General features: G+C 42.3%; 4 protein-coding genes across 7 annotated transcripts; 3 read left to right on the plus strand and 1 right to left on the minus strand.

The window, feature by feature from the left end:
- Nucleotides 1-210: 210 nt before the first annotated feature.
- Nucleotides 211-6,548, plus strand: pdcd7 (programmed cell death 7). 2 transcript variants are annotated; one of them, XM_018667927.2, is made up of 6 exons: nt 211-330; nt 2,207-3,283; nt 3,788-3,926; nt 4,272-4,502; nt 4,600-4,687; nt 5,752-6,548. In XM_018667927.2, exons 2-6 carry the CDS (start codon nt 2,219-2,221, stop codon nt 5,882-5,884), a joined length of 1,656 nt encoding a protein of 551 aa, XP_018523443.1. In that variant the 5' UTR covers nt 211-330; nt 2,207-2,218; the 3' UTR covers nt 5,885-6,548. The 2 variants fall into 2 exon arrangements, with proteins under 2 accessions (XP_018523443.1, XP_050934140.1); XM_051078183.1 differs by lacking the exon at nt 211-330 and adding an exon at nt 827-1,925 and having other exon boundaries at nt 1,956-3,283.
- A 114-nt stretch (nt 6,549-6,662) lies between these two features.
- Nucleotides 6,663-15,664, plus strand: ubap1lb (ubiquitin associated protein 1-like b). Its single transcript, XM_018667930.2, has 6 exons — nt 6,663-7,168; nt 9,304-9,409; nt 10,523-11,143; nt 14,075-14,218; nt 15,042-15,143; nt 15,234-15,664. The coding sequence occupies exons 2-6, from the start codon at nt 9,305-9,307 to the stop codon at nt 15,366-15,368; spliced, it is 1,107 nt and encodes a 368-aa protein (XP_018523446.1). The 5' UTR covers nt 6,663-7,168; nt 9,304; the 3' UTR covers nt 15,369-15,664.
- A 453-nt stretch (nt 15,665-16,117) lies between these two features.
- On the minus strand, nt 16,118-17,913 carry kbtbd13a (kelch repeat and BTB domain containing 13a). Its single transcript, XM_018667928.2, has one exon. It carries the CDS (start codon nt 17,815-17,817, stop codon nt 16,333-16,335), a length of 1,485 nt encoding a protein of 494 aa, XP_018523444.1. The 5' UTR covers nt 17,818-17,913; the 3' UTR covers nt 16,118-16,332.
- Nucleotides 17,914-18,811: 898 nt separating this feature from the next.
- On the plus strand, nt 18,812-23,801 carry rasl12 (RAS-like, family 12). 3 transcript variants are annotated; one of them, XM_051078229.1, is made up of 5 exons: nt 18,812-19,226; nt 19,763-19,819; nt 21,034-21,107; nt 21,800-22,021; nt 22,690-23,801. In XM_051078229.1, exons 1-5 carry the CDS (start codon nt 19,124-19,126, stop codon nt 23,017-23,019), a joined length of 786 nt encoding a protein of 261 aa, XP_050934186.1. In that variant the 5' UTR covers nt 18,812-19,123; the 3' UTR covers nt 23,020-23,801. The 3 variants fall into 3 exon arrangements, with proteins under 3 accessions (XP_050934186.1, XP_050934188.1, XP_050934187.1); XM_051078231.1 differs by having other exon boundaries at nt 22,780-23,801; XM_051078230.1 differs by having other exon boundaries at nt 21,827-22,021.
- Nucleotides 23,802-24,112: the final 311 nt, after the last annotated feature.

The following is a 24,112-nucleotide window of genomic DNA, read 5'->3' on the forward strand; positions in this document are numbered from 1 at the left end:
TATTATATATTTTGTTAAACTAACTAGTAGGCACATTCATGCACAGGATCTTTTTGATTAGTCTTACTATAAATAACCCAATTCATGTTTTATCCTTTGAAAGAAGTTAAATAATTATTCTGTTATCTTTATTACATGTTTCCATCTTGGTTTTAAGCTTATACGGTCTTATTTCTCATTTTGACTATACGGGCTTTTATTTTGAAAAGGTTCCGCTACGATCGCAGTGTTCCGCTGTAAACAAACTTTACTGTGACAGACAGAAACGGTAAATGGAGAATATTAAAAGGAAATGTTTCATGCATTAGCAACCCTCCGAAGCTGCACAAGGTTAGTATTTGTTGCTATTGTGTAATGTTAAGATATTATCTGTGCCTTAAGTCAGATTTGAACTTTGTTAACCTTCTTTGTATAATTGTTGAATTAAGTTAGCTTTAGCTAAATATGAGCTATTGTTAAGCTATGTTTATACAGTGAGACTGCGGAAATTAGCTAACATGTCGTATATTGTTGTTTTGTGTTTGTAACCAGCTCTTACGTTTGTTTAGGGATTTTCATTAAAACCTGAGATCATTAGTTCAAGTGTGAGACCATCTTTCGGTGGGATATGCTACACTTACACTGCCTCATTCCCTGATCATTTTCATAAGCGACCATGTAGTTATATATGACAACTGCCCTGTGGACTGCGCATTGTGCAATAAGACTCATACACGCACACCACACGAATACGCACACTGCACACACAGATACACACTATAAAAAAAACAAACAAAAAAAAAACAACAACACTGTACACTCATGTAAATACTGCAGGCTATTTAATTTTTTTTATTATTCTGCTTCATTTCATTGTCTGAGTACTGTAGTCAGTCAGTGACATTACAATTGAGTCTAATCTAATCTATTCTAATCTAGTCTAATCTAATCTATTCTGATATCAAATCAGCAGCAGTGGAAGAAGTATAAAAAACATTCAGTAAAAGTGGCAAAACAACAGTGTAGAAACACTCCATTAAAAGTCAAAGTCCTGCTATTGAAAGTATTTTCATCACAACATATGAAAAGAAAGAAAACTGCTCATTTATGGCTCCTGGCAGTGTTATATTCAAAATTAGAGCTGAATTATTATCACTGATGTACTACTGTGAGAGAAGCTGTTTACTGATGTTGGAGATAGGGCTAGTTGTCAAGTCACTTCAGTTACTTTAAGATTTATACCAATATAATGAATAATAATAATAATTCCTGCCAATAATTCCTGTCAAACTGAAAACTGTTAAGATGACATATAAGTTAGATTTATTTGTATAGCACTACTTAGGACAAGAGCAGTCTATACAGTAGTGTCAATTAAAAACCAATCCCATAAAAACAGAAAAGGAGACACACACAAGCAAACATAATAAATACAAACAAATGAGTTTTTAGTTTAGTGGACAGTTCTGCCTGAGGTATGGCATAGGTATTAAGTTTATCAGCTGCTCAGAGCCTCCATCTAACTGCAATCATACCATGAGTTTATCACAGCCAAGAAACTCCTTTTAAATCCTCCATGGTGGAAGGTGGACGGCTCATTTATTTTCATTAATACATTTTACAAGGACTCATGGGATGCACAACTAATTGGAGGCCACAGAACAAATTCCTGCTCCTCTCCTTTTTTCAGCCTTGATTTTTAACACATTAGCTGCAGTAACTAAGGAAAGCAACTAAATCTCTTTATTCAAGTACTGTACTCATGTATAGTCTCAAGGTATATGAACTTTACCTGACAATTTCCACTTTGTTTCTACGTTATACTTCTATCCTACTAAACCTGCTAAACATTTGGAAAGGTTTAGTAGATGTCTGTGACTGCCTATGTAGGTTAGACTGATGTACAGTAAAAGAAAATAAAAGAGTAAATGGATTTGAATGGTTTAGTGAAGGTTAGCTGTAATTCTGTACTGTAGTATGTATTTTTATAATGAAACAACAGACAGATATGGTCCCATAGGCTGTATATGCAATCTATATACTGTCTATGTATGGTCACTTACTGATCACGTCGAGTCGGCTGCAGTATCAACGTTAGCCACTGCAGGTGGTCGGCGGTGTAGAGCATACAGGGCTAGGTACTGAAGGCGAAGAAGAAAGCTGACCGTAAGGTAAACATGGCCGCTCTGTTGAAGCTGTAAGCAGGGTATGTATCTGTGTTGTGCAGAAACCTTCAGATATGAACACATCTCAGCACCGTGCCCCGTCAGTACAGCAGCAGCCTCCTGCCTATACTGGAGGCTTTCTTGAGACCCCGTACCCCGCCAACAGGCCACCACCAAGCGGCGCGCCCCCTGAACCGACGCAGTGGGCTTCTCCAACGGGATTAACACAGCCGGACCACGCTGCTTCCCGGTGGGCTCCTTCATCGGCTTACGTCGGTCACCAAGGCTACGGATTCAGTTTCCCCGCGTCAGGTTCCAGAGGAGGGGGTTTCGGAGGGCCTCGCTTGGCCCCTCCATATGGATTTGATCCTTCCGTCCCTCCACCTCCCTTTGGCGGTCCTCCACCTGGGCACTTCCCTACCACAGTGCCCCCCGCTTCGGTAAACACATACGAAAACCTCCCGCAACTACCAGCCGGTCCTCAGCCTCCTCAGTATGAATACCACCCGGTGCCAAACTCCGGCGAGAACCGTCATCAGGAATATGACGGTTACCGCGAGGCTGGGGCTCTGTTCGGCGGCCCGCTGCTCCCTCCTCCTCTGGGTCAGAACCATGACCGGATACCGGGACCAGCAACACAACCTGACGATGACGCCGCCTTTCAGAGGAGGCAGGATACACAGTGGCTCAGACGGTTCTTACAAAGCAGGGCTGAAGTGTCGAAGAGCCCGCGGACCCAGCAGCAGCAGCAGCAGCAGCAGCGGGCCCACCACAACAGTGTCCCCGCTCTGAGAGAGACTTTGTACGGGGCAGCTCAGCTCGTCTCAGCGCTGGAAGAGTCCTGTCAAACCCTGAAACACAACTTGGAGAATGAGTGTGCATGGACAGACTCTTATCTGACTGTTTTAAATATGAAAAAGGAGCTCCAGGCCAAACTAAAAGTACTCAGTGACGGAGAATATTTAAACAAATTAAAAGCTAAACTGGGCCGTGTGGGGAAGAGGAGGGCCCGGAAACTGAGAGCCAGCAAACTACTACAGCTGGAAGAGAAACAAAGACAGGAACACATCTCTGAGAAAGAGGCCGCTATAAACACATGGAGGATGAAGCAGATACATGAAGTAGAGGAGAGGAAGAAGGTGAGATTACTTGTCATCACAGGATTCGAACATGTAGTCACTTTAGGGCAGAGCAACTCCACAACAAAACATATTATCACCATATAAGGTTACTGTTATGGTTAATGAGTTAGCAGACAGCAGACACAGACACACAGCGACATCTATCCACTCTGCTCTTGTCTCAGGTCTGGTCTCTGCTGCAGGAGGTAGAAAGCTCAATACCACAGAGTTATGATAGCTGTTTAGAGGACATTGTCACTGCTGAGCAGTGAGGAAAGTTGTTATAAAGTGGTGCTGCATGTCTCTTTCTACAGTGGAGGTAAAAGGAAGTTAGTTATTGGAATTAGTTCTTGTTACAGCTGTTGTCTGCTGGTCATTCTTATTCAAATATAATAATGGAAGCACTAAACTCAAAGCCCATAGCTCAATGTGTTTTCCTGTTGCACCGGATTAAAATCCTGTAATTTAAAAACAAATGATTGTTCTCAGGTCAGCTGATGCTGTTGTGTGTTTGTCCAACAGGAGCAGGAGCTGAAGCTGGCTGCTGACTCAGTTCTCTGTGAGGTGAGGAAAAAACAGGCAGACGTGAAGAGGATGCAGGACATCCTGAGATCTCTGGAGAAACTACGCAGGCTGAGGAAAGAGGCAGCATCCAGGAAAGGTGAGAGGATCCTTGTCCTGTCTCTAGCCACAGCCAACGATCCCTATCTCTCAGCATCTATCAGTTGATGCAATGCAGAGATGGGAGGTTAAAATGTTACGATATGGAGGGAGGAGAGTGTTTTCTGCTCTCTGCATCACTGGTGGATTTTAAAGCTTATTTTGCTGCTTTAATGAGTGGTCATCATGAGCGTGAGGGACGTTGTCCTCCATTTTACAGAAAATGGCACTGTGTTAATTCAGTCATGAGAGACCAACATGTTAAGCGACTTTATCGTGAGCATATCACAGAGTCATCCCTCCGGTGTAGCAGCCTGTAACATATGAAGCCGTGTCTGTGTGTCAGGGATCATCACAGAGCAGGAATGCGACGGGGCGTTCAGCAGTCGACTGGAGCAGCTGAGGAGCGTGATGAAGAGGAGGACAGCGGTTTACTCGGCAGAGGAGAAAGCTCTGATGGTGATGCTGGAAGGAGAGCAGGAGGAGGAGAGGAGAAGAGAGCAGGAGAGACGAGTGAAGAGGGAGAGAGAGAGACAGCTGCAGAGGAAACAGAGAGTGGACAGCATGCTGTTTGGAGGTTAGCCATAGTTTAGTATGACTGACAGTATGACTGAGTTGAATGTGTGTGTGTTTACTGTATATCGTTATAATGATTTCATCTTGTTTGTTTCCAGATGAGCCTCCTGTTGATTCTGTCCTGCAGCCCTTCAGAGAATATTACACCCAGGCTCAGCACTCACTACATGCTTTAATACAAATCAGGTTAGACACGTTTACTCCGTTTTATTTGTAAGAGCCCAGTATCACAGTAATATGTACAGCACCTCCTGTCTTCTTTTGGATATGTGACTGGAGGTGATGAAATGTTATGAATCTGTTGTACTGCAGTCATCCCTCTGTAGTCAGCCTGCAGCTCGACCTGATGTAGCTTGGGTGTGACCTGATCAGACTGACAAGTCAAACATCATCACAAGTGTTGTAGGTTGTAGAAAAACAAAATAGTACTCCACCAGAGTGCAGTGTTAGACTAACCTCCAACAGACAGAGGGTGAAAACACAGACAAAAAGCAGTGATGTCATTGAAGCCAATTATGTGGTAATCTTGTGTACATTTGGCTCCATCTTGTGGTTGCTCAGACACATTCACTGAGCCGGAACAGCAGGTGAATTACACATGTTTATGAGAACAGTAGCAGTGGCTGTGTTCTGTTCAAGTGTCCCAGTAAATTCTGTCAGAAAGTGAGTTTCCAACCACCTGTGTTTATGAGCATTTTCAACATGTGCATAAAAAGTGGAAATATAGATAAAATATACAAATGGAAACATGGTTTTACATCACCTGAGCTTTGACTGGAGCTCTTTTAATAAGACATAAGATAAGATAGAACTTTATTTACTTGTGCCAGACATAGCTCCAAAACAGTGAAAGAACAAAGCAGTTAAATATACGTGAAAAAAGAAAAAAGTATAGAATAATGACCCCATCTTCTTCTGTGGTGGTTTAATGGCAGTGCCTGGAGAACCAGCTCCACCAGCTGATTATCAGCTCATATTCACACAGCAGGAGAAGAGGGAAACAAGACTTCACTTGGGTTTTTACTTTGGACCAGTTTCTGTGAATTCAGCTTGAAGTTTCCATCCACAAGTATCTTGACTGATGAAAACATCAGAATCCTCAAATGAATTCAGTCAACATTAGTTTGTTTAATGACACCTCTGACTTTCCTGCTGTCACAGGTCCTCAGTAGAAAGGGCTGTCACACACCTGTGCTACCTTTTAGAGGACGAGATAAAGGTAGAATAACTGTAATGTGTTTTTCTTTCAGGAGAGAGTGGGATGTGTTTGTAGTTGCAGCAGATCATCCTGATGGTTCTTTGGTTCCTCAGAGCTGGGTCCTGCCAGACCCCCCATCAGACCAGGACTGGGCCTCTGCTCTGCAGACTGCTGACACTGACTGAGACAGGCTCCGACTTGCTGTATGTACTGTCAACCAGAGCCTAAAGCACAGCTCTCAGCTGATGTGTGGAAGGCCTGTCAGTATGAACCCAGCTGGAGAGGACATGGAAATATTTTTCTACACTTGCCTTTTACTGACTCTCCCTTCTTCTCACAGCAGGACAGGGGAGCAAGTCCACCTCTTAAAGTGGAACAGAGTAACTGAGATCACGATCTGAAACTGTGACTGAATTTCAAATTGTTGTCATTTACACCCAGAGCTCTGCAGCTTGATGAGGAGAAAAAAAAAAATCACAATGTTAATGTGATGACGTGTGACCCACATGTTTAAAAGGGTCAGACTGATAAAATGCAGAAACACCAAAATGAAAAGAAAAAGAGTTGACACCATTTACTGGCAACTCACACAAAAACTAAATCCATTCATATACATTTTATTTCACCCATGAGCAAGGTAGCTTTGGATCTGCTTTGGTCAGTTTTGGAAAAGTGGAATACCTCTCCAGGTCTCATCTCTCCTGTTTCTTAGTGTATTTCATCTGTTTTTTTTCCTCAGTAATGAAAATGTTTTGTTGGGTGGAGGATTTTTTACTCTGCAGTAATTTTTTGAATCAGCACATAATGGAACAGAAAAAAGGAAATAAAGTCACACATTTGTTTACCCACCACCAGTATATTGTTCCTTGGGCCGATGAACCCCTTACATTTAGCTGTGGATAAGGCTTTGGTCTATTGCTAATAGGTTAAGGTTTGTGCTAAAGGTTTGTGTATATTTGAATTCATCCTGTGTGAAGAGTGTCACTAGATGAAAGGTCAGGAGGTCAGGAACATTAACAACAGATGTAACACATCTGTCCACTCATGTTCTGGACGGATGACTTTCTGCCCCCCCCCCCAACAGTGACATAATGTTCTGATTATTATATATCCAGGTGGATGTCGTGTTTTCAGGCACTCATAGGTAGTTTATTACACAATAAGAATAATCAGTAGAGTGTGCTAGAAGTTCTAAAAATGGGAAAGTGTTGACCTGACGTCACAGAGTTTACAACATGATCATACTGTAATCTCTGTTGACTTCTTTGCAGTGTCTGTGTGTGTATGTGTATGTGTGGGTGGACAGTAAATCAGCTGACGGGGTTTACTCGGGGTCAATAGATTAGTGTTCCATGTAGTTCTCCTTAGAGCACCACCTCTAATTTAACCTGCAGTCCAGTGAAGCTTCACACACATAAACACACACCAGAGAGGAAACAAAGTGTCGTTGCAGCTCTAACCAAACACAGGTAGGACCACATTTCTTTATTAATTGACTTTATGATTTACCTGTAATACAAAGGTTTTTTTTTTCTTTTGAAAAGTAGAGTGTACTTTTACTTTTGAACATGTTTCATATCTTCTCTGTTGGAACAGCCAATAATGAGAAAATAAATTTGATTTATACAGCACTTTTTAAAACTATGTTACCAAGAGTAAGTAATTAAATACAAAATTAAATACAATACAAAAATATAGTGATTTGAATAAAAAAACAAACAAAACAACAAAATCTAAAAAAAAAAAAAAGTCAACTAAACTGATAAAACTCACAATGGACCGACACTAATAACAGGCTTTTTAATAAAAGGATTTTAGAGGGCTGTGAGAATGATGTTAGAGACTGATAATAGTTAAGTTAAAGCTGAAAAGGTGAAAGTTTCCTTCATCACAATGTTTTTTTTCACCTCATATCCACACCACAGATGAGTAAAAGCAATATAGTTATAAAATTAACTTTCACAGTAAAAATGAGAATAGAGGGGAAGAATGTCTGGTGTTTGTTCACCAGGAAGCATCTTCTGGCTTTTATTAAGTGAAGTCTTGTAGTGGCTATAAACCTGGCTGTGCTCCTGTACATTTGATGTTAATTGTCTCTTAGCATTAGCACGTAAATGAGTGCACGTCAGAGGTGCAAAATGAGCTTATGGAGCATCTGTCCTGTGTGCTGTAGTAAGTCCTGGACCATCTGTTTGCTCTGTGTTTCGGTGTTTCTGGAGCAAATATGAGATTAACTTCTGCTGGACAGCAGGGATACTGAGCAGATTTACCTCATCACACGTCTGCTTCTGCCTTATGGTTCAGGCACTGTCACTACACACATGTCTTATTTGTGTGTGAGAGAAACCATCTGTTCATTCATCTGAACTTGAGGAAGTGAAATCCTTCATTTTTTATCATGTAAGTGCACAGTGTGTCTGTGTTGCATGGAGGGCGTCACCCTGCCTGGTTATCTTAACAAACACAATGTCGTAATCTGTAATCCTTTCCCTGTACACCATTCACTCTTCATTGTATAACACACTCCACTGATATAGAAAGGCAGAGGTGGGAACAAACAGGATTTCTGGGAAAGTAAATCTGATTTAGCTTTCAGCTTTTCTCAGATCTGTGTGTCTGAACATCTCTCTGTCTTCATGGACCCAGTGTACTGTGATGGACGATTCATGACTGGTTGTTTGGTGGTAATTACTAGATAAATATGCCTTTAAAGATGTTGTGATGTGTATCTGTGATATGATATGAGAAGTTAACAAAGTGAACCATTAATGTTACTTTAATAGCATCTTATGGTTGTTAACAGTAGCTGACATTGGCCACTGTAAGTTAAATATCAGACCGGGTGAGACTGTAGCATGAAGTGAGTGGATTTCATTCAGAACAGAGCTGAATGAAAGAGAGGTTTAAGGAGAAATGAAATGAATTTATTTGGCAGAATAGAGAGAAATCTGTGGTGTTTAAAGCTGGATCACCAAGCAAGCAAAGTGGGCAACTGTTCACAGGCCCCCAAAGTCCCAAAGTTTACTTCATATGATTTCTGTCTACATCATTTGATGATTATAGAGTTGTCAGAAATTTGGTCTAGTTTTAGGATCTGTACTGTTTTAGTTTATATTGTAATAATTTATGTGTGTTTCTATTGAGTTACTTTAGTTTTTCTTTGTCATGTAATTAACAAACCTCAGGTAAGGTTACATTATTCCATTACGGGAGGCTGCAATGAACAGTTATCTTCGTTATCAGTACATCTGGGAGTGATAATTGGTGAGAAATGAAATAATAAAAAATGTCCCAAAAATGTCCCTGAAGTTGACTAAACTGAGACGACTGCAACCCCCTGCAAACAGTGGCTCGTGTGTCTTCCCCCTTCAACTCAGAGTTTGGAAAGCGCAAAAATAAATGAAGGGAAGCAACATCTTAATCAGGTCTAGGTTGAAAAACAACAAAATATAATTAACAATCGTAAAAAATGTAGCATGAACACTATGAACACTAAAATCTGCTTGAATCTGTGCTGTAACAGTTGGCACGTATTTCAGTTTTGGTGAATGGTATAGAAAGTTTAAAATCAAACTGTGTGTGTGTGTGTGTGTGAACTGTGCAGAATGGATGGTGTCCCTCTGAAGATGCCACAGGCTGTCTCACAGGAAGTCAAAGAAGATATGAAAATCATTATCCCTGATTATCTCACCATACTACAGGAGAACGAGGTGAGCATGGAGTCCTCTTTGTCTCACTGTGTACAGTATGTGTGTATGTGTGATACGCATATACCTCACCTCACCTCACAAGCACACACTGCTGGCTTCTTTGCTGCCGAGGTAGTGCTTAGCTTATTTTGCTGTCAACATACAGGAAAAAAGAATGCAGCTTTGACATCCTTGATGAAATAACAAATCTGTTGTTGGCTCATGTGCCTTACAATATATTTCATTGATTTACAATCGTTCAAAACAGCCTCTTATTTTACATACTAATTATTTTGTGTTAACAATAATAAATAATAATAGTAAGTAGTAAGTAAGTAAGTGTAATCACTAGAGACATTTAAGTTTTACTACCTCCAAATGAATAATCACGTCAACTTAAACGGTGATGTCTAGCCAAAGTAACTTTATTGTAGCCTTCAGTGGCTGCAGATGTGGATTTAGACTATTAGTCTCATATTGTGGGGTTTTGGGGTTTTTACTTGCAGGGTAAATGTGCAGGATGTAAAGTTTGGCCTGTAGGTGCTGCCAGAGGAAAGGGTATTAAATCAAACAAGCTGTACTTCATCAGCCTCAGCAGCCATTAGCATGCTTTCATGCTATGTTGATTCTCTGACTTTTTATCCTGTGCCAACCAGCAGGTCAAAATTTTTTTTTTAATAACTCTGGTGACTTTTCACCCAGTGCCGTAATCAGGTCAACACTGGAACTTGTCCACTTCTATTGTTACTAAACTAATGACATTCCCATCAGCCTCAACTCTACTTTGTGTCTGCTGCAAATGTTAGCATTAGCATACAGTAATAGAAGACTGGCTAGACTTAGAAACTGATAGCTGCTAGCATTGCTCTAGACGCCTCGTCATGTTTAGATATGTCATCATGAGCCACTGTTGATAGGATTGATTAAGATTTAGTTGCCTGAGTTGAAAAGTCAAGATATTGTCAAATTGAAGGTTTATATTAACACCTGTTGAGATATTTCACTTCAGAACAGTCCTTTACTAATAGATTGACTGGCACTGACATGCTAATTTCATGCTGATGTAGGTGACAGGTCAGCAACGATTTTAGTGAACTGTTTCTATCACCAATGTGTTTTGTGTCCATGTGACAGTATGAGTTCAGTCTGGAGAACTGGGTCTTAACTGGGCTGCAGAGTGGCTTCACCAGGCAGCACTGGCCTCAGCTCTCCTCCTCTTCATCAGGACTGCTGCCATCTTGTCCTCCATACTGGATGATGTTCAGTAGCCCTCAGCAGAGCCGCCTGGCCAGCCGCCATAACTCTGACTTCTGGGAGCCCAACCCTCGACAGCGCTCTTATAGCCTCAACCCTGCCGTGCTACGCCCCAAGTTCACCATCTCAGACTCTGACGACGAAGGGGAGAATGCAGCACAGAAAACTCAGACACGTGTGTCAGTGACAAGCCAACGAAGTGGAGAGCCTCCTGCTGCTTCACATCAGCGTTGTCAGCAGAAAGCACCGAAAGCCTTCGTCCCAGACCTGCTGAACCCTCCGACCTGTCTGAGTAGCCTTCCGCACCAGCGCAGGAAGAACCTACGACAGTGCTCCTTCTCTGTGCTGGAGAAGTCCACACAACCCCACACAAGCCAAGTTCAGAGCCCTTCCACACAAAGAACCCCCAACACCAGTACCACCAACATCAGAGCACCCAACACCAGAGCCAATACAATCCACAAGCTCCCCAGCATCACCAACCTCAACACAACACATACGGTAAGAGAAAAAAAAAGGTAACATCTCTGACAGTCTGACACTTTAGAGAACATGAGGCCCAGGTTGTGTGAAGCACAGCTTGGAAATGAACAATGAGGGAAGGTCTGATGAAATGTAAAGTCTATGCTCTTTGTAACTGTAAAACATCTCACCCACAGTGTGTGATGTTTTCAAGAACGCATTCTACCAAACAAACAGTAAATTACATCCATCCATTTCTACATTTTTTGCCGTTTATCCGGGGTTGGGTCTCAGCGGCAGCAGGTCACGCAAGGTAGTCCAGACATCCTTCTCCCTTTCAACGTTTTCCAGCTCCTCCTTAGAGGACCCTCCTCCTTAGGCATTCCCAGGCCACATGAGAGTTCTGGGTCCACTTTGGGGTCTCCCAGTTGGATGTGCCTGGAAGGCGCAAAGGTGTCCTAAACAGGCGCCTGAACCACCTTAACTCTCAAGGCGTCCAAAGCTTGTGACCATAAGTAAGGGCCGGAACATAGATCAAATGGTAAATTGAGCGCTTTGCCTTCCACAAATCATATATAAACTGGATGGGCAATCTCCCAAGACCCCTCAAGGGTAAAGACTGTTCCATGGCCAAGTCAGAGCCTCCTTTCCAGTACCCTGGCATGAGCTTTTCCTAGGGGGCTGAGCAGTGTAATACCCTTATAATTTAACCACACCATCTGGTCCCCCTTCTTAAAAATGGGAACCCTAGTCTGCCGACATTAAAGGTGAGCTTCCTTTCAGTGTACCTCAGAGTGAACTATTGGTGTGTTTACAGGCTGGATGATTATGTGACTGCTCATGCCTGTTACTCCACTGGACTTGGTTTTAACCATTCAATTCATTTTTAAAATTTCTGATTTAGTTTTATTTGAATTGCGCCAAATCATATCATACATCATCTCAAGTCACTTTGCAATTACTTTGGTGAGTACAGTGTGTCCTAACCGATACCACTGATGACCAGAACCATCAGGTGGACGAGGTGAGCGATAAATTTCACATTTCACACAATTATTCCATTCTCTGTTGATATGAAAATAACAATGAAACAACCAACTACATCATATGAAACATACACATTTTTACACAACTAAACCTGTCATACTGCAATGTACCAGTTAACGAGGTGAATGTTTTAATGAGAAACGCTTTAACCTTATGCTCTGTTGTTCATGGGGCTGACTGACTGAGAGCTTATAGTGTGGCTGAGAGAGAGCTAATGCTCACCTGTCTGCAGTAAAGATAGCCCTCACTATGAATACAGCCTAAAGCTCTGGGTGGTACTTTTTCCTGGACCATGCTATTAATCTCCTCACATTAGTCAACAGACAGACGTCCCTCACTCCACAACACGACACAGTGACTTTGTTTATTTCTGTGTTAGCTGGAAAAGGAAATCTACATCTCACCATCTTTTTTTCAGCTCACATATCCAAAATGTTTTCAGGGATCTGGACTCTGAAAATAGACTGTGTAAAGTCTGCTCCCTGAATCCAGCCAGGTTTTAAGGAGTTAATCAGGATTAGCAGGTGGAAGTCCTCTGAAAATGTCTTTCTCAGCAATGCTGCGCCTCAGAGTTAAACAAAGAATGTGAGACATTCAGATCACATTAAATGTGTCTGACTGATTCAGCAGTGCAGTCTGTCTGTCCTCTAGGGCCCGGGCTGGATTCTTCTAACCCAGGCCACTTTAATACACACAAACTTAACGGTATGTGCAGATGAGTTATGGCATTTTTATTGGGTCTTTCCATGGCTGCACTCTAATGCTAGTTTTAAGAATTCTAGCCAAGTAAATTTGTATTATGCCCATTAGCAGATTTTTTTGCTCAGTACAAGATAATCCATCCACAATCTACACGGCTTATCCTTAAAGATATAGAAATGTTAAGTAATAATAATAATAATAATGATAATAAAATAATAATAGCAAGAAGAAGTAGCAAGACGACTAAGAGTAAGATTAATAACAGCAGGTGCTGAGCAGGGTTGTAGGAGCAGCAGGAGGTTTGCCATCACAGATGAGGCTCTACAGCTCTGGAAGGCAGAAATACCTGCTACAGAAAAGAAGAAAGACAAAAGTGTAGAAAGAGCACTAAACTACGAGAGAGGCAAGATGTCAAGTTAGAGACATGGGTCAATGGGATATGAATACGAACAGATAGAGAAGGGGAGAGGAGCTCAGTGCATCATGGGAAAATCCCCCGCAGTCTATACATTTTTATCAAAAAGAAAGGTTTTAAGAAACTTAAGAACTTTCTCCCAGTTTCTCCCAGTGTCTGCCCTCTGCACCCACCAGTAAACCAGCATTCTGGGAGTGCAATGTTCTAGTGGGATAATAGGGAGCTTTTTAAGATACAACAGTGCCTGGGTGAGGAGGAGACTGACTGGGAGCCAATGTAGAGAAGCTAACATGGGAGAAATATGCTCTCTTTTTGTAGTTCCTTCCATGCTGCAGCATTTTGGATCAGTTGGTGTCTTTCTCCACAGTCACTGAAGGGTCTTGTTAAATTGTATTTTTCAGTTTTTGTCATGTGTTTGTAAGCCATGCAGTTTTTGTTCATTCCTGTTTTGCTATGTGTGTGTCATGTAGACCAAACTGTGGTTCTCTGTACAGTAATAATGTGAGCTACTAAGCAGCAGGTTCTTAAACACGACTGTAAGGTCTGACAGAAATCACACTCAATAATGAATAAAAATCACAAACTTAATCTGTGCCATTTCATAAGATTCTTATATCTGAAGTCCAGCTCAATATTAGCTGGAATACCTTATTAAGACAAAGTTTTATATATGTTTTGTCACATGAGATGACTTTCCTAATTCAAAACATATTTAACAAGATTTTTTTTTTCTTTCAGACCAAAAATTCATTTCCCAAAAACACAGTTTTTTTTTTAAAACTGTCTTGAAACTCCCTGTTTTGCAGTGTGGTTCAGACTCATCAGCAGAACTCCTGTCAGCTCTGAGCCCAGAGGAGAGAGAGCTGCTGGGAGCCATCACAGCCAGGGGCTACCCCCTCCGTACTGCCATCATCGCCCTGCAGAAAACGGGCCAGCAGACCCCGGATCAGGTCAGTCAGTCACACAAACAGTTAGTTGGTGTATCATGTTTCTATTTTCCTGTATCACAATACAAGATTGTTTGTATTGGTCTTTGTTTCAGAATCATTACATCTCAATACACTGACATGCAGTATATATCAATATATACAGTATATACACATTCAGTATATGTATGTAGCAGTAAGCCAATTGGAGGTGGGAATGAAAGAGAAATACAGTATACTAAGCCACTGTAAGCCAGTGTAAAAATAGATCCTCTGAGTTTCCACTGCCTGCTCTGTAGTATGTGTTTTCCCATGACATCTTCTCATGTCATCTCTGAATAAAGCACAAAGGACAGGACAGGGCTGATGGGAAAGAGGGTGGAGACACACTCTTTAATCTCTGCTTGTTATAACACATTTCAACTTCTTGATTAAGTTTCAGTGAATATTTGCTTGACTAATGACTTAAAGAGTGTATTATTGTGTCAGACACCATGGGTCACTGTGCTCTCACACAGATTGTGTTTCACTGTACAGAAAAGCTCCTGAGCAGCAGAGCACAGACTGGAATAATGTACAGACAGTGAATCAGTGGTTTTAAAGCTGTGGTCATACAATGTGACAGATTGTTAGAGGTGGAAAGTGACTTTGTTACTCAAGCACTGCACTACTACTGCACAAGTATCAATTTGAGTATCAGCCTTGATAATCAGCTCTTTATTTTTTTTCTCAGACCAGGTGACAGAGGGACAACTTTCATTTGAGCACTATTCTCCTTTTTGTTTTTGACCTACAAGACAGTGATGTGTCCTGTAGTGAATGAACCTGTGTATGTATGTGTGTGCAGATCTTGAGTTACCTGGTGGCGTGTGACCACCTGTGTCAGCTGGGCTATGACATGGCTCAGGTAGAAGAGGCTCTGGAGATGTTTCAATACTGTGAGACCAAGGTAAGACATGCATCAAGACTCCATGCCCCTCCTTTTAAGTCAGTGTGATTTAAAAATTGGATAAAAAGTGAATCGTTTCTTCCTCTGAAGGCAGAGAAGTTCCTTCACCTGCTGGGTCAGTTTAATGAGATGGGCTTCCAGCAGAACACCATCAAAGAGGTGCTGCTGGTCCATGAGAACCACCAGGAGCGGGCCCTTGAGGAGCTGATGATGCGTGTGGCATGACAGACAGCAGATCAAGACACACACACACACACACACACACACACACACACACACACACACACACACACACGCATGTTGTGCTCCAAGAACATATTTTGAAGAATGAATAAACACAGGTTATTATGTCTGAAGATGGACAGTGGCCTTCACATTATCATGCTTTAATCTTGTAACTGTATGGTTGATGATGACGACGATGATGATGTTCACACTTTGTTTTGGTAAATATCTTATCTAAAGAGATGTCAATAGTTCTAATTGTGAGAGGTTCATTAAAGCTGTGCTATGAAATGATACCAGGTTAATGTTTTTATTCAGTGGTGTCCATTTTTTCTGTTTCCTCTCTGTATTCTGGCCTGATTTAACATCATTTCCTAGAATGAATCCCTCTGGGAAACAGTGTCTTAAAGTGATCTGAGGTTTGTTTTCTGTTAAAACAGGAGCAGGATTCTTCAGGGACTGATTCCCACAAACAGAAAACTTGGGGAAACATCAGAACAGAACAGAACATGTTCTCACTGATTCGGTTTAACATTACCTGAATGGATCACTCTGGATATTATTTCTGTAGTTTTTGTCAATCCTTTCTATCAGTTATCAAATAAGCACTGTGATCTCCAAACACTGGGACAGGCTGTACAGGCCAACAGTTTACATAGTGATCCCTCAGTGAGAAGGAAAATTTCATGTGAACACATCCACAGTAAGTACAGAAGGTCAGAGTTGAAGCAGGAGGTCAGTCTGTGATGGATGTTTGCTTACTAATTTTATTCTTCAGCTTAGTTTCCCCACCCCCAAATAAGTTTGTCTGACCCGAAGGTTTGTTTAAAACCTGTCTGATCTGTCTTGATTCACTGGATTTGTTTTGAGCCACATCCAAAACACTAAGCATCACACACCAACAGTAATATACCAGACTGGTTTTTAAAGGAACAGCTCTTTGATGTGATTTTGTCAGCAGCTCTCACAGGTTATCAGTGCACTGTGGGGATAATCTAGGACAGTCACTGGGTTCCCTGAGGTCTTGGTCCTGGGTCAGATCCAGACAGTTACTGACAGACACAGCAGCTTTAGGCAGCCTCATCAAAAATGTATATATGGATCCAATCCTGCCAAAGCCTTTCATCTCACGCTTCAGTCTCCATCTGTGATGGTCCACAGTGTACTCTGTGGTCACATGTCTGCTTAGAGTGAACACAGAGTCTCCTCTGACCACAGCAGTCAGCAGAGAGCCTTTACTGTTCCCATACTGACCCGGCATGGCTGTCCACTGTCCTGAGGTCAGGTTGTAGCAGTCCATCACACACAGTAAGAAATCATCACAGGGCCCGTTTCGCATTACATACAGATTGTCCTTATGGGCCACCATATAAAGACCATAACTGTGTTGGCGGATGAGTGTGGTGATCACAATCCACCGGTCCAGTACAGGCACGTACTCAAGGATATCTGTGGCCCCCCTGCCTTTCCAGAGACAGATAAACATCCTGTTCATGGCTACAGCAGATGCCACCAAGGCTGCAGGGGAAGGGAGTGGGGAGACAAAACTCCAGCTTCCATCAGACACCCTGTACCTCTCCACAGAGGACAGGGCCTTCATGTTGTACTCCCCTCCAACAGCATACAGGCAGTCCTCATGTCCTATCAGGGTCAAGTTATAGCGGAGCTGCTGAGGCCCACAGATAGTGGACCATGTGTTAGATGCAGGGTTGTAACAGAAACCTGTCTCTACTACACTCTTACTTATATCATGCACCCCTCCGATGATGTAAAGTCTGTTGTGAAGGATGGCCACACCTGCCATGGTGGTGCTGGTGCTCCGAGGTAGGTGTGTCAGGACCCTCCATTCTCTGTGTTCTTCATCCAGGTAGCAGACGGTCCTCTGGACATCCTGCAGCAGCTCAGAGGATGGAGAGTGGCTGCACACTGCCATGTAGCTGCTCGGGAGAAGAGATTCAATGTACTTGAGCAGCTTGTTGGGTAAGGTGTGAAGGTCCTCCCTCAGGTCAGAGTACATGTCTCTGATGAATAAGGCTGACCTGTGGGACAGCTCCCACACACCATAGGTGGCAGCTGTGTGGAACATGAGTAAACAGTTCTCAGAATTGATGATATTGATCAAATGTTTGGTGAGGACGGGCACCTGGAGAAAAGCCGTACACTCGATGGCTTCCACTATCTGGTCGCTGTTGAGCACTGGTTGCTCCCCATCCAAGACCTGCAGCAGAACCAGGAACCCCAGAGCCCCTACACACTGCAGCTGGATCTCCTCCTGACGGCTCTCTCTCATTCCTGACTGGAACAGTGCTCTGAAGTACTCACAGTTCTCAGCCAGAGTGTTTTTCTCCACAAAGAAAGAGCTGCCGTTAATGTTGACCCTCAGGCTGTGCGGTGGTTTACAGCATGGACAGCTGCTGGACTCCATCACCTCCCTGCTGCAGAGCTTCATCACATCTCCAGCTCAGCTGCACGCTCACTACGAGAGAGGGTGGATCAAAATTTGATTGAGATTAAAACAGTGCACATCAACTGTATTTTACCACCCACTGCAAGAGAGAGTGAACGCCTCCTGTCCGGACCACAGTGCTGAGAGCACACTCTATACATAGCAGTGGACACAGTTCAAGTACATTATGATGACATGCTGCCAGAGCAGAAAGAGGAGCTGGATAATGGCAGGGTAGCTGTGAGTGTGCTGAAGATTCATATTGCTCTTTGTCTGTGGCTGACAGTTGTGGGACAGCTGAGGATTTGTCCTTGAGCAGCAACAATGGGTTGTTCCTCCGGGTCACATGTTATACATGCCAGGATCTCAGCAGTCATTCAACATCTGAGTGCAGGACAGGCAAGACTATACTATAGCAAGACTATACTACTAATAACTGAGTGCCTCTCCACTGTGGTACTACTACTACTACTACTACTACTACTACTACTGGGGTAAAACAAAGGTAAATCTCCAGTCCTCTACAGGCAGAGATATTGAAGCAAAAGTGCATAACCTGCCACTTCCATCCACTCTCCTCTCATTTGTTCATTCAATTCATAACCTGAGGTAAAATAAACATGAATGTATGACCCCATCTGTGTCCACCAGGAGGCCTTCAATAATCACACTCAAGAAGAAAACAACAAGATTAAAGTAACATCTGTCATTCATGTCAATATTACTTAGCTTTACATCTGTTTTCTGTTGCTGTTATAATAATGATTGTACTATTAATACAATGTTTAACATGACGTAGAAATGAAACTAACTACAGTTGTATATACTACAGTAATAGATATTTATGTATAAATATATATAACACACAGTAAAAAGAGTTCCTGAGGCCTTCCTCGAGTGAAAGACAAAAATCCAGCTGTGTGTGTGTGTGTGTGTGTGTATGTGTGTGTGTGTGTATGTGTGTGCAGATTTGTAGCTCAGTGAATCAGCAGCTGTGTCTCAGTTCAGGTTTTACAGGCTGGGTTTGAAGTCTTTTTCCTAAAATGGAGAGGTCAGAGCATCAGTTGAGCGGCACTGTTTTTCTCCTCTCTCCTGGGAACAGCAGAGTCACACAGTGACCACAGCACAGCATCGGGAATATAATGTTATCCGTCCTGTTGGATCTTTGGAAGAGACTTTTATTTTCCATTTTCCAAGGCTCAGACAAACAAGCCAACATGTAGTTGTTTTTATTTTTATCCTCTTTACCATTATCTAATGAGTGGATGATTGTCAGAGATGAGAATCTGAAGCAGAGAAAATAATAATCATGTCGCTGATGTTTGGGAAAGCGAGGACGTGTAGTACTGCTGACAGAGGTCCTGCTGAGTGTAACCTGGTGCTGCTCGGTGTCCTGGGCTGTGGGAAATCAGGTCTGACTTTCAATCTTTCATTGTTTCAAGTGTTAAGAAACAGAGGATAAACTTTCAAACTTTAAGTTCAGTCTGTGCAGCTGGCTCCTGCTGGTAAATGAATTTTAACTGCTCCACTGTGTTCATGTATCAGTCATCATTCCTTCAGCAACGAGCAAACTGAATGCACTGATCTGGAAAATTCTAGCACAGTGAACACAGTTTTATTCACATGGTGATTTTCATTGTTTGAATTTCTGTTGTTCTTGGATTCAGCTGACTGACTTGATCTCACCTCCATATGTTCAGTGTCAGACTCTGACTGTCTCACTCTCTGTCTGTCTCACTCTCGGACTGTCTCACTCTCTATCAGTGGACATCAACATCCAGACTGATGATTCTGTGAGTTTTACACTGATGTTACATGTGACTTTTTTTTTAAAGCTGCTGCTTTGCTCAGGGGCCTCGCCAGTCCCCTGAGGACCCACAGACAGACAGACAGACAGACAGACAGACAGACAGACGGACTGTGTTATTTGTTTGTTCTTATTTTACAGCTCTAACAGTGAAGTTCCTCACCAAGCGCTTCATCAGTGAATATGACCCTCATCTAGGTCTGATTTCTCTTCTTTCTGTAGTATATAGAACATTTGTTTTGGAAAGTAGCTCATTACACTCTGACGTACTCTGCTTATTCACTTGACTATTGACATTTGTCTCTACTCCACCAGAGAGTAACAGCTGCCTATTTTACATAAACCAGTGGTTTCCAAACTTTTAGTCTTGCAAGTTTTTAAAATGATGAGATTATTGTCTGGCTGTGCATCCCTGTGTTTCAGATCTGAGTTATTATCAGCTCCACAACAGAGACACTCCTCTCTAAACGTCTCATGTGGTATACATGTTGTCTCATAGCAAGGTCTTTGCAGGTCTTAGAAGGCTTTAAAAAGCACATAATCCAGTTCCCTTTTGTCTTTTACTATGTTCTGCCTCTTTATTGACCACAGGTCACTGTATTTTATCTTGAAGGAAGGGCACAGTCACATGTTGTGTGCATGTCTGTTCTGTGTCATGTACCTATATTGTATGTACCTTATATGTAGCTGTGTGGATACTGTCCCTCAGGGACAATACAGTATATGTTATTTTATTTCATCTGAGACATTACACACCTCTCAAGTAACAGTGGGATGTTATGACAATGGAGGAGGTGGGAACATTTAATTAACTTAATTTATGAATGAACTGTTTTTCATTCATTAATCAATGATTGGTTAATAACCTTCATTGGGTCCAGATCATTGAATGAATTATATTAAAATGATTGTTATATACATCTGAGACAAAAAACTGACAAAAAGAGATATTAAGTTATTCTGATATGGTCATTGCTGGTTTTTCCATCATACCGTAATTCCATTGGTTGGCTGATCTGATGGTTAAACAGGTATATAATCAGAGTCCTGTGGTAGTAAAAAGGCCATAAAAAGTCTTCAGTTATACTTGGGGAACCTGCAGAACCCCTGTTTCTAAATATTTCACCAAAAATTAGAAATTAGACAAAAGTCCAAAATGTGAATCTGACGACTGTATGTGACCCTTAAAAGAGCCTGACCCATATGCTGGGAACCACTGGACAAACACACACACACACACACACACACACACACACACACACACACACTGCTGAAACATTAACTACAATGAGCAGAGAATACTTCTGTAATGTAATATAGTATTGTTATGTAGTTAAGGATCTGATCACTAGCTCCTAAAATATTGGTGAGAAGGTAATCATCTCTTCTCTGTGTCCATGGCTGCTGTGTAGAGGATATCTACTCATCAGAAGAGATTGTGGACCAGCAGCCAGTCACGGTGAGAGTGATGGACACCTGTGACCAGGTATGAATCATAGGCAGTCTGATGTGTATGGTGCTATAGGAAGGCTTGAAGGTTTTACTCACAGATACTGCTGTCTATATTCACGTTACGTCTGTCACTGCCAGTTGTCTTATATGATTTTTTATTGTTTCCATGACAAACAAAAAAATGTGCTACTCACCACATTGAAAAATAAATAGTCAGTAGTTGCCTGACTCAGTGTTTTCTATTATCACCCAATGCAAATACAATCATAATCATTAATCAAAACATTGGTGTGTTATTGATACGCCACCCATGTTCCTAAACTAAACCTCTCCAAACATCGGGGGAAGAAAAGTGCATTTCTTCAGTGCTGTGGTTTAAACAGTTAAAACAAAGGAGGGAGGTGTGTTAGACCTTTGAATGAGTCTACAGTGCTCGGCGGCGGGGGTGGGTGGGGGGTGGTGGGGGTTGGGGAGGGTCAGTGGTCTGACAGGCTGTTGATGGAGTGAACAGTCCAACCAAGGATTCAGAGGAAGCAGGAAGCAGCCAGTGATTATGATACCAATCTAAACAAAACTAAAACCAAACCTTAGAGCCATTTCTGAGTGAGGCCTGACCTCTGCTGGTGAAGCCCAGGAACTGTTTAGTAAAGACCACGAAGGCAGAGGGAAGATTTTGTGTAACAAATGACTTTCAAACAGCAGCTGAGTCAGAACTGTGTCTGTCAGAGGTGTGTTTTGTCTGTGTGTGTAAAGGAGGGTCCAATGAACAGTGAGCGTTATTTGTCATGGGCCAACGCCTTCCTGGTGGTCTACAGCATCGACAACATGGAGAGTTTTAAAGGCTGCCAACTGTACCTGCAGACACTGGCCCTGCACAACAAAACCTTCAGGCCTCAAACTCCCATCATCCTGCTGGGCAACAAGCTGGACATGGACAGATACAGGCTAGTATCAGCTCTGTTGTCTGACCCCATCTGCTGATCTGGGTTCTGTTTATGTTTTCTGAAACTAAATTGATTGTAGTGGGTGACTTCAATCTGAACTGGCTGCATGATTCCTCTGTTAATCTTAAAGAGGTTAGTGGTGCTCTCAATTAATCCCAGCTGATAACAGAACCCACAAGGCCAGATCTGAAGGATAGCTTATGGTTGACCCTAAGTGATGTTATTTTCCCCAACAGGATTGACAGAATTATTGCATGTTATATTAGTGATCCTTGCTGTATTGTTGATATCCAACATTAAAGATATAAGCATATAGTTATGCTGACAAACCTAAGACCAAACCAATATATGTCTGACATTTATTTTTTACAAAAACTTTCTATTAGTCATTAACAAACATGCACCACATACAAGCTAAGAGGAAAAGACAGGACAACTCACTGGTATTCACCTGAATGATCAGTTTTATCTAAGGAAAGGAACAGAACCTGGTCTCTTCCCAAACATGCTGGAGATGGGGTCAACACGCTGCACTGTGCACTTTGTGTCTTACAATCTTCAAACAAAATGAGAATTAAAAATGAACAAATGCTGTTGTTGCTGGTGCAGCTGCATACCTGTTCTTTCCTAGTTATCAGCGAAGTGTGTGTTGTTGTATTGTGTCTCAGACAGGTGAGTCAGTGTGACGGCGAGGCCCTGGCATCTCGTTTTGGCTGCTTATTCTTTGAGGTGTCAGCCTGTCTGGACTTCCCATCTGTGCAGCATGTCTTCTATGAGGCTGTGAGGAGGGCGAGGCGGGGAGGGGAGCGTGGTCGTCTGGTACCAGCTGTCTACGTCAGTGAGGACAAAGCGCTCCTTGGTGTCCCATCCTTCACCACTCCCTGCTACAAGGAGCTGCCAGCCCCCGCCACGGCCAAACTGGTGACCGTGAAGACATCCAGAGCTCAGAGCAAACGGAGGGCCGCCACACTCACCCTGCTCAAAGGATTCAAGATCTTCTGACACCCCACCCCCAAACACTCTCCACTGACACTGTGAAAGGCTTACACTGATCACCCCCAACATTAAAACCTGACAGGTGATCATCTGGTTACAACACAACATTCTACTAGGGAAACCTTGGGTCCTTCATTTGGATGTTGCAGACCAAGCACACACACCCCATGGCCACAACACTCCCCAGTGACAGGGGCCTCCCCCAGCCGGACAGTTCCCCCACCAGAACACAAAAACTGCTCAGAGCCCAAGAGCCCAAGGTGTTGACCTGGCCTTCAAACTCTCCAGATTCCAATCTGATCCAACATCTGTGGGATGATCCAGAAAACAAGCCATATACATGGAGGCCTCATCCTGCAACCCACAGAACCCAAAGGATCTGCTGCCCATATCCTGGTGCCACACCACAGGACACCCTCACACCCTCTACACTATATTAGACTGGTGATTTTGATTTTGTGGCTGATGAGTGTATACGACAACATTATGGACACAGTGACATGAAGAGCAGCACCATGAAAATCCTGAGGAAATGATGATGAATGATAGAGAGAGAGAGAGAGAAGGTGGGTTCTGAACTTCTTTCTAAGCTCTGTGGTGGGAAGAACATATGAAGACCCTGCCTTTCAGACAACACTTTAGATGTGGTCAGATAACATGTCTTACCATTTAGTATGTGATATTACCTGAAGTAAATGGAACTTGTCAAGTGTCAAAGACATATGGTCCAGATAAATATATAATTTCAATGAATGTATGTGTGATAGATTAAAACTCTTAAATACAAATCTTAGTCACATTTTTTGACCAGATAAAGCAGAAACTCCTCCAACACTTATTAGAAAAAATAAGTTTTAAAAGGGCAGAGAGGTCCCTGAGGTTTCAACTATGAAACAAAAGTCAAAGATATTTTTCCTTTCCTTCCTTTCTGCCTTCACGGTTGTAGTGAACCATCTGATCAGCTGGCCATGGAGCCAATCAACATATATGGAAAACCATTAGCTGATAGATATATCATCTGACGAATGAGCTCCAAGGAAGGAGACAAGTCACAAAAACCATAAGACACATTGTTGGCAAATGGAGACAAAAGATGGAG

This window comes from Lates calcarifer, linkage group LG2 (assembly GCF_001640805.2).
Source record: "Lates calcarifer isolate ASB-BC8 linkage group LG2, TLL_Latcal_v3, whole genome shotgun sequence".
Taxonomy (NCBI): Eukaryota; Metazoa; Chordata; class Actinopteri; family Centropomidae; genus Lates; species Lates calcarifer.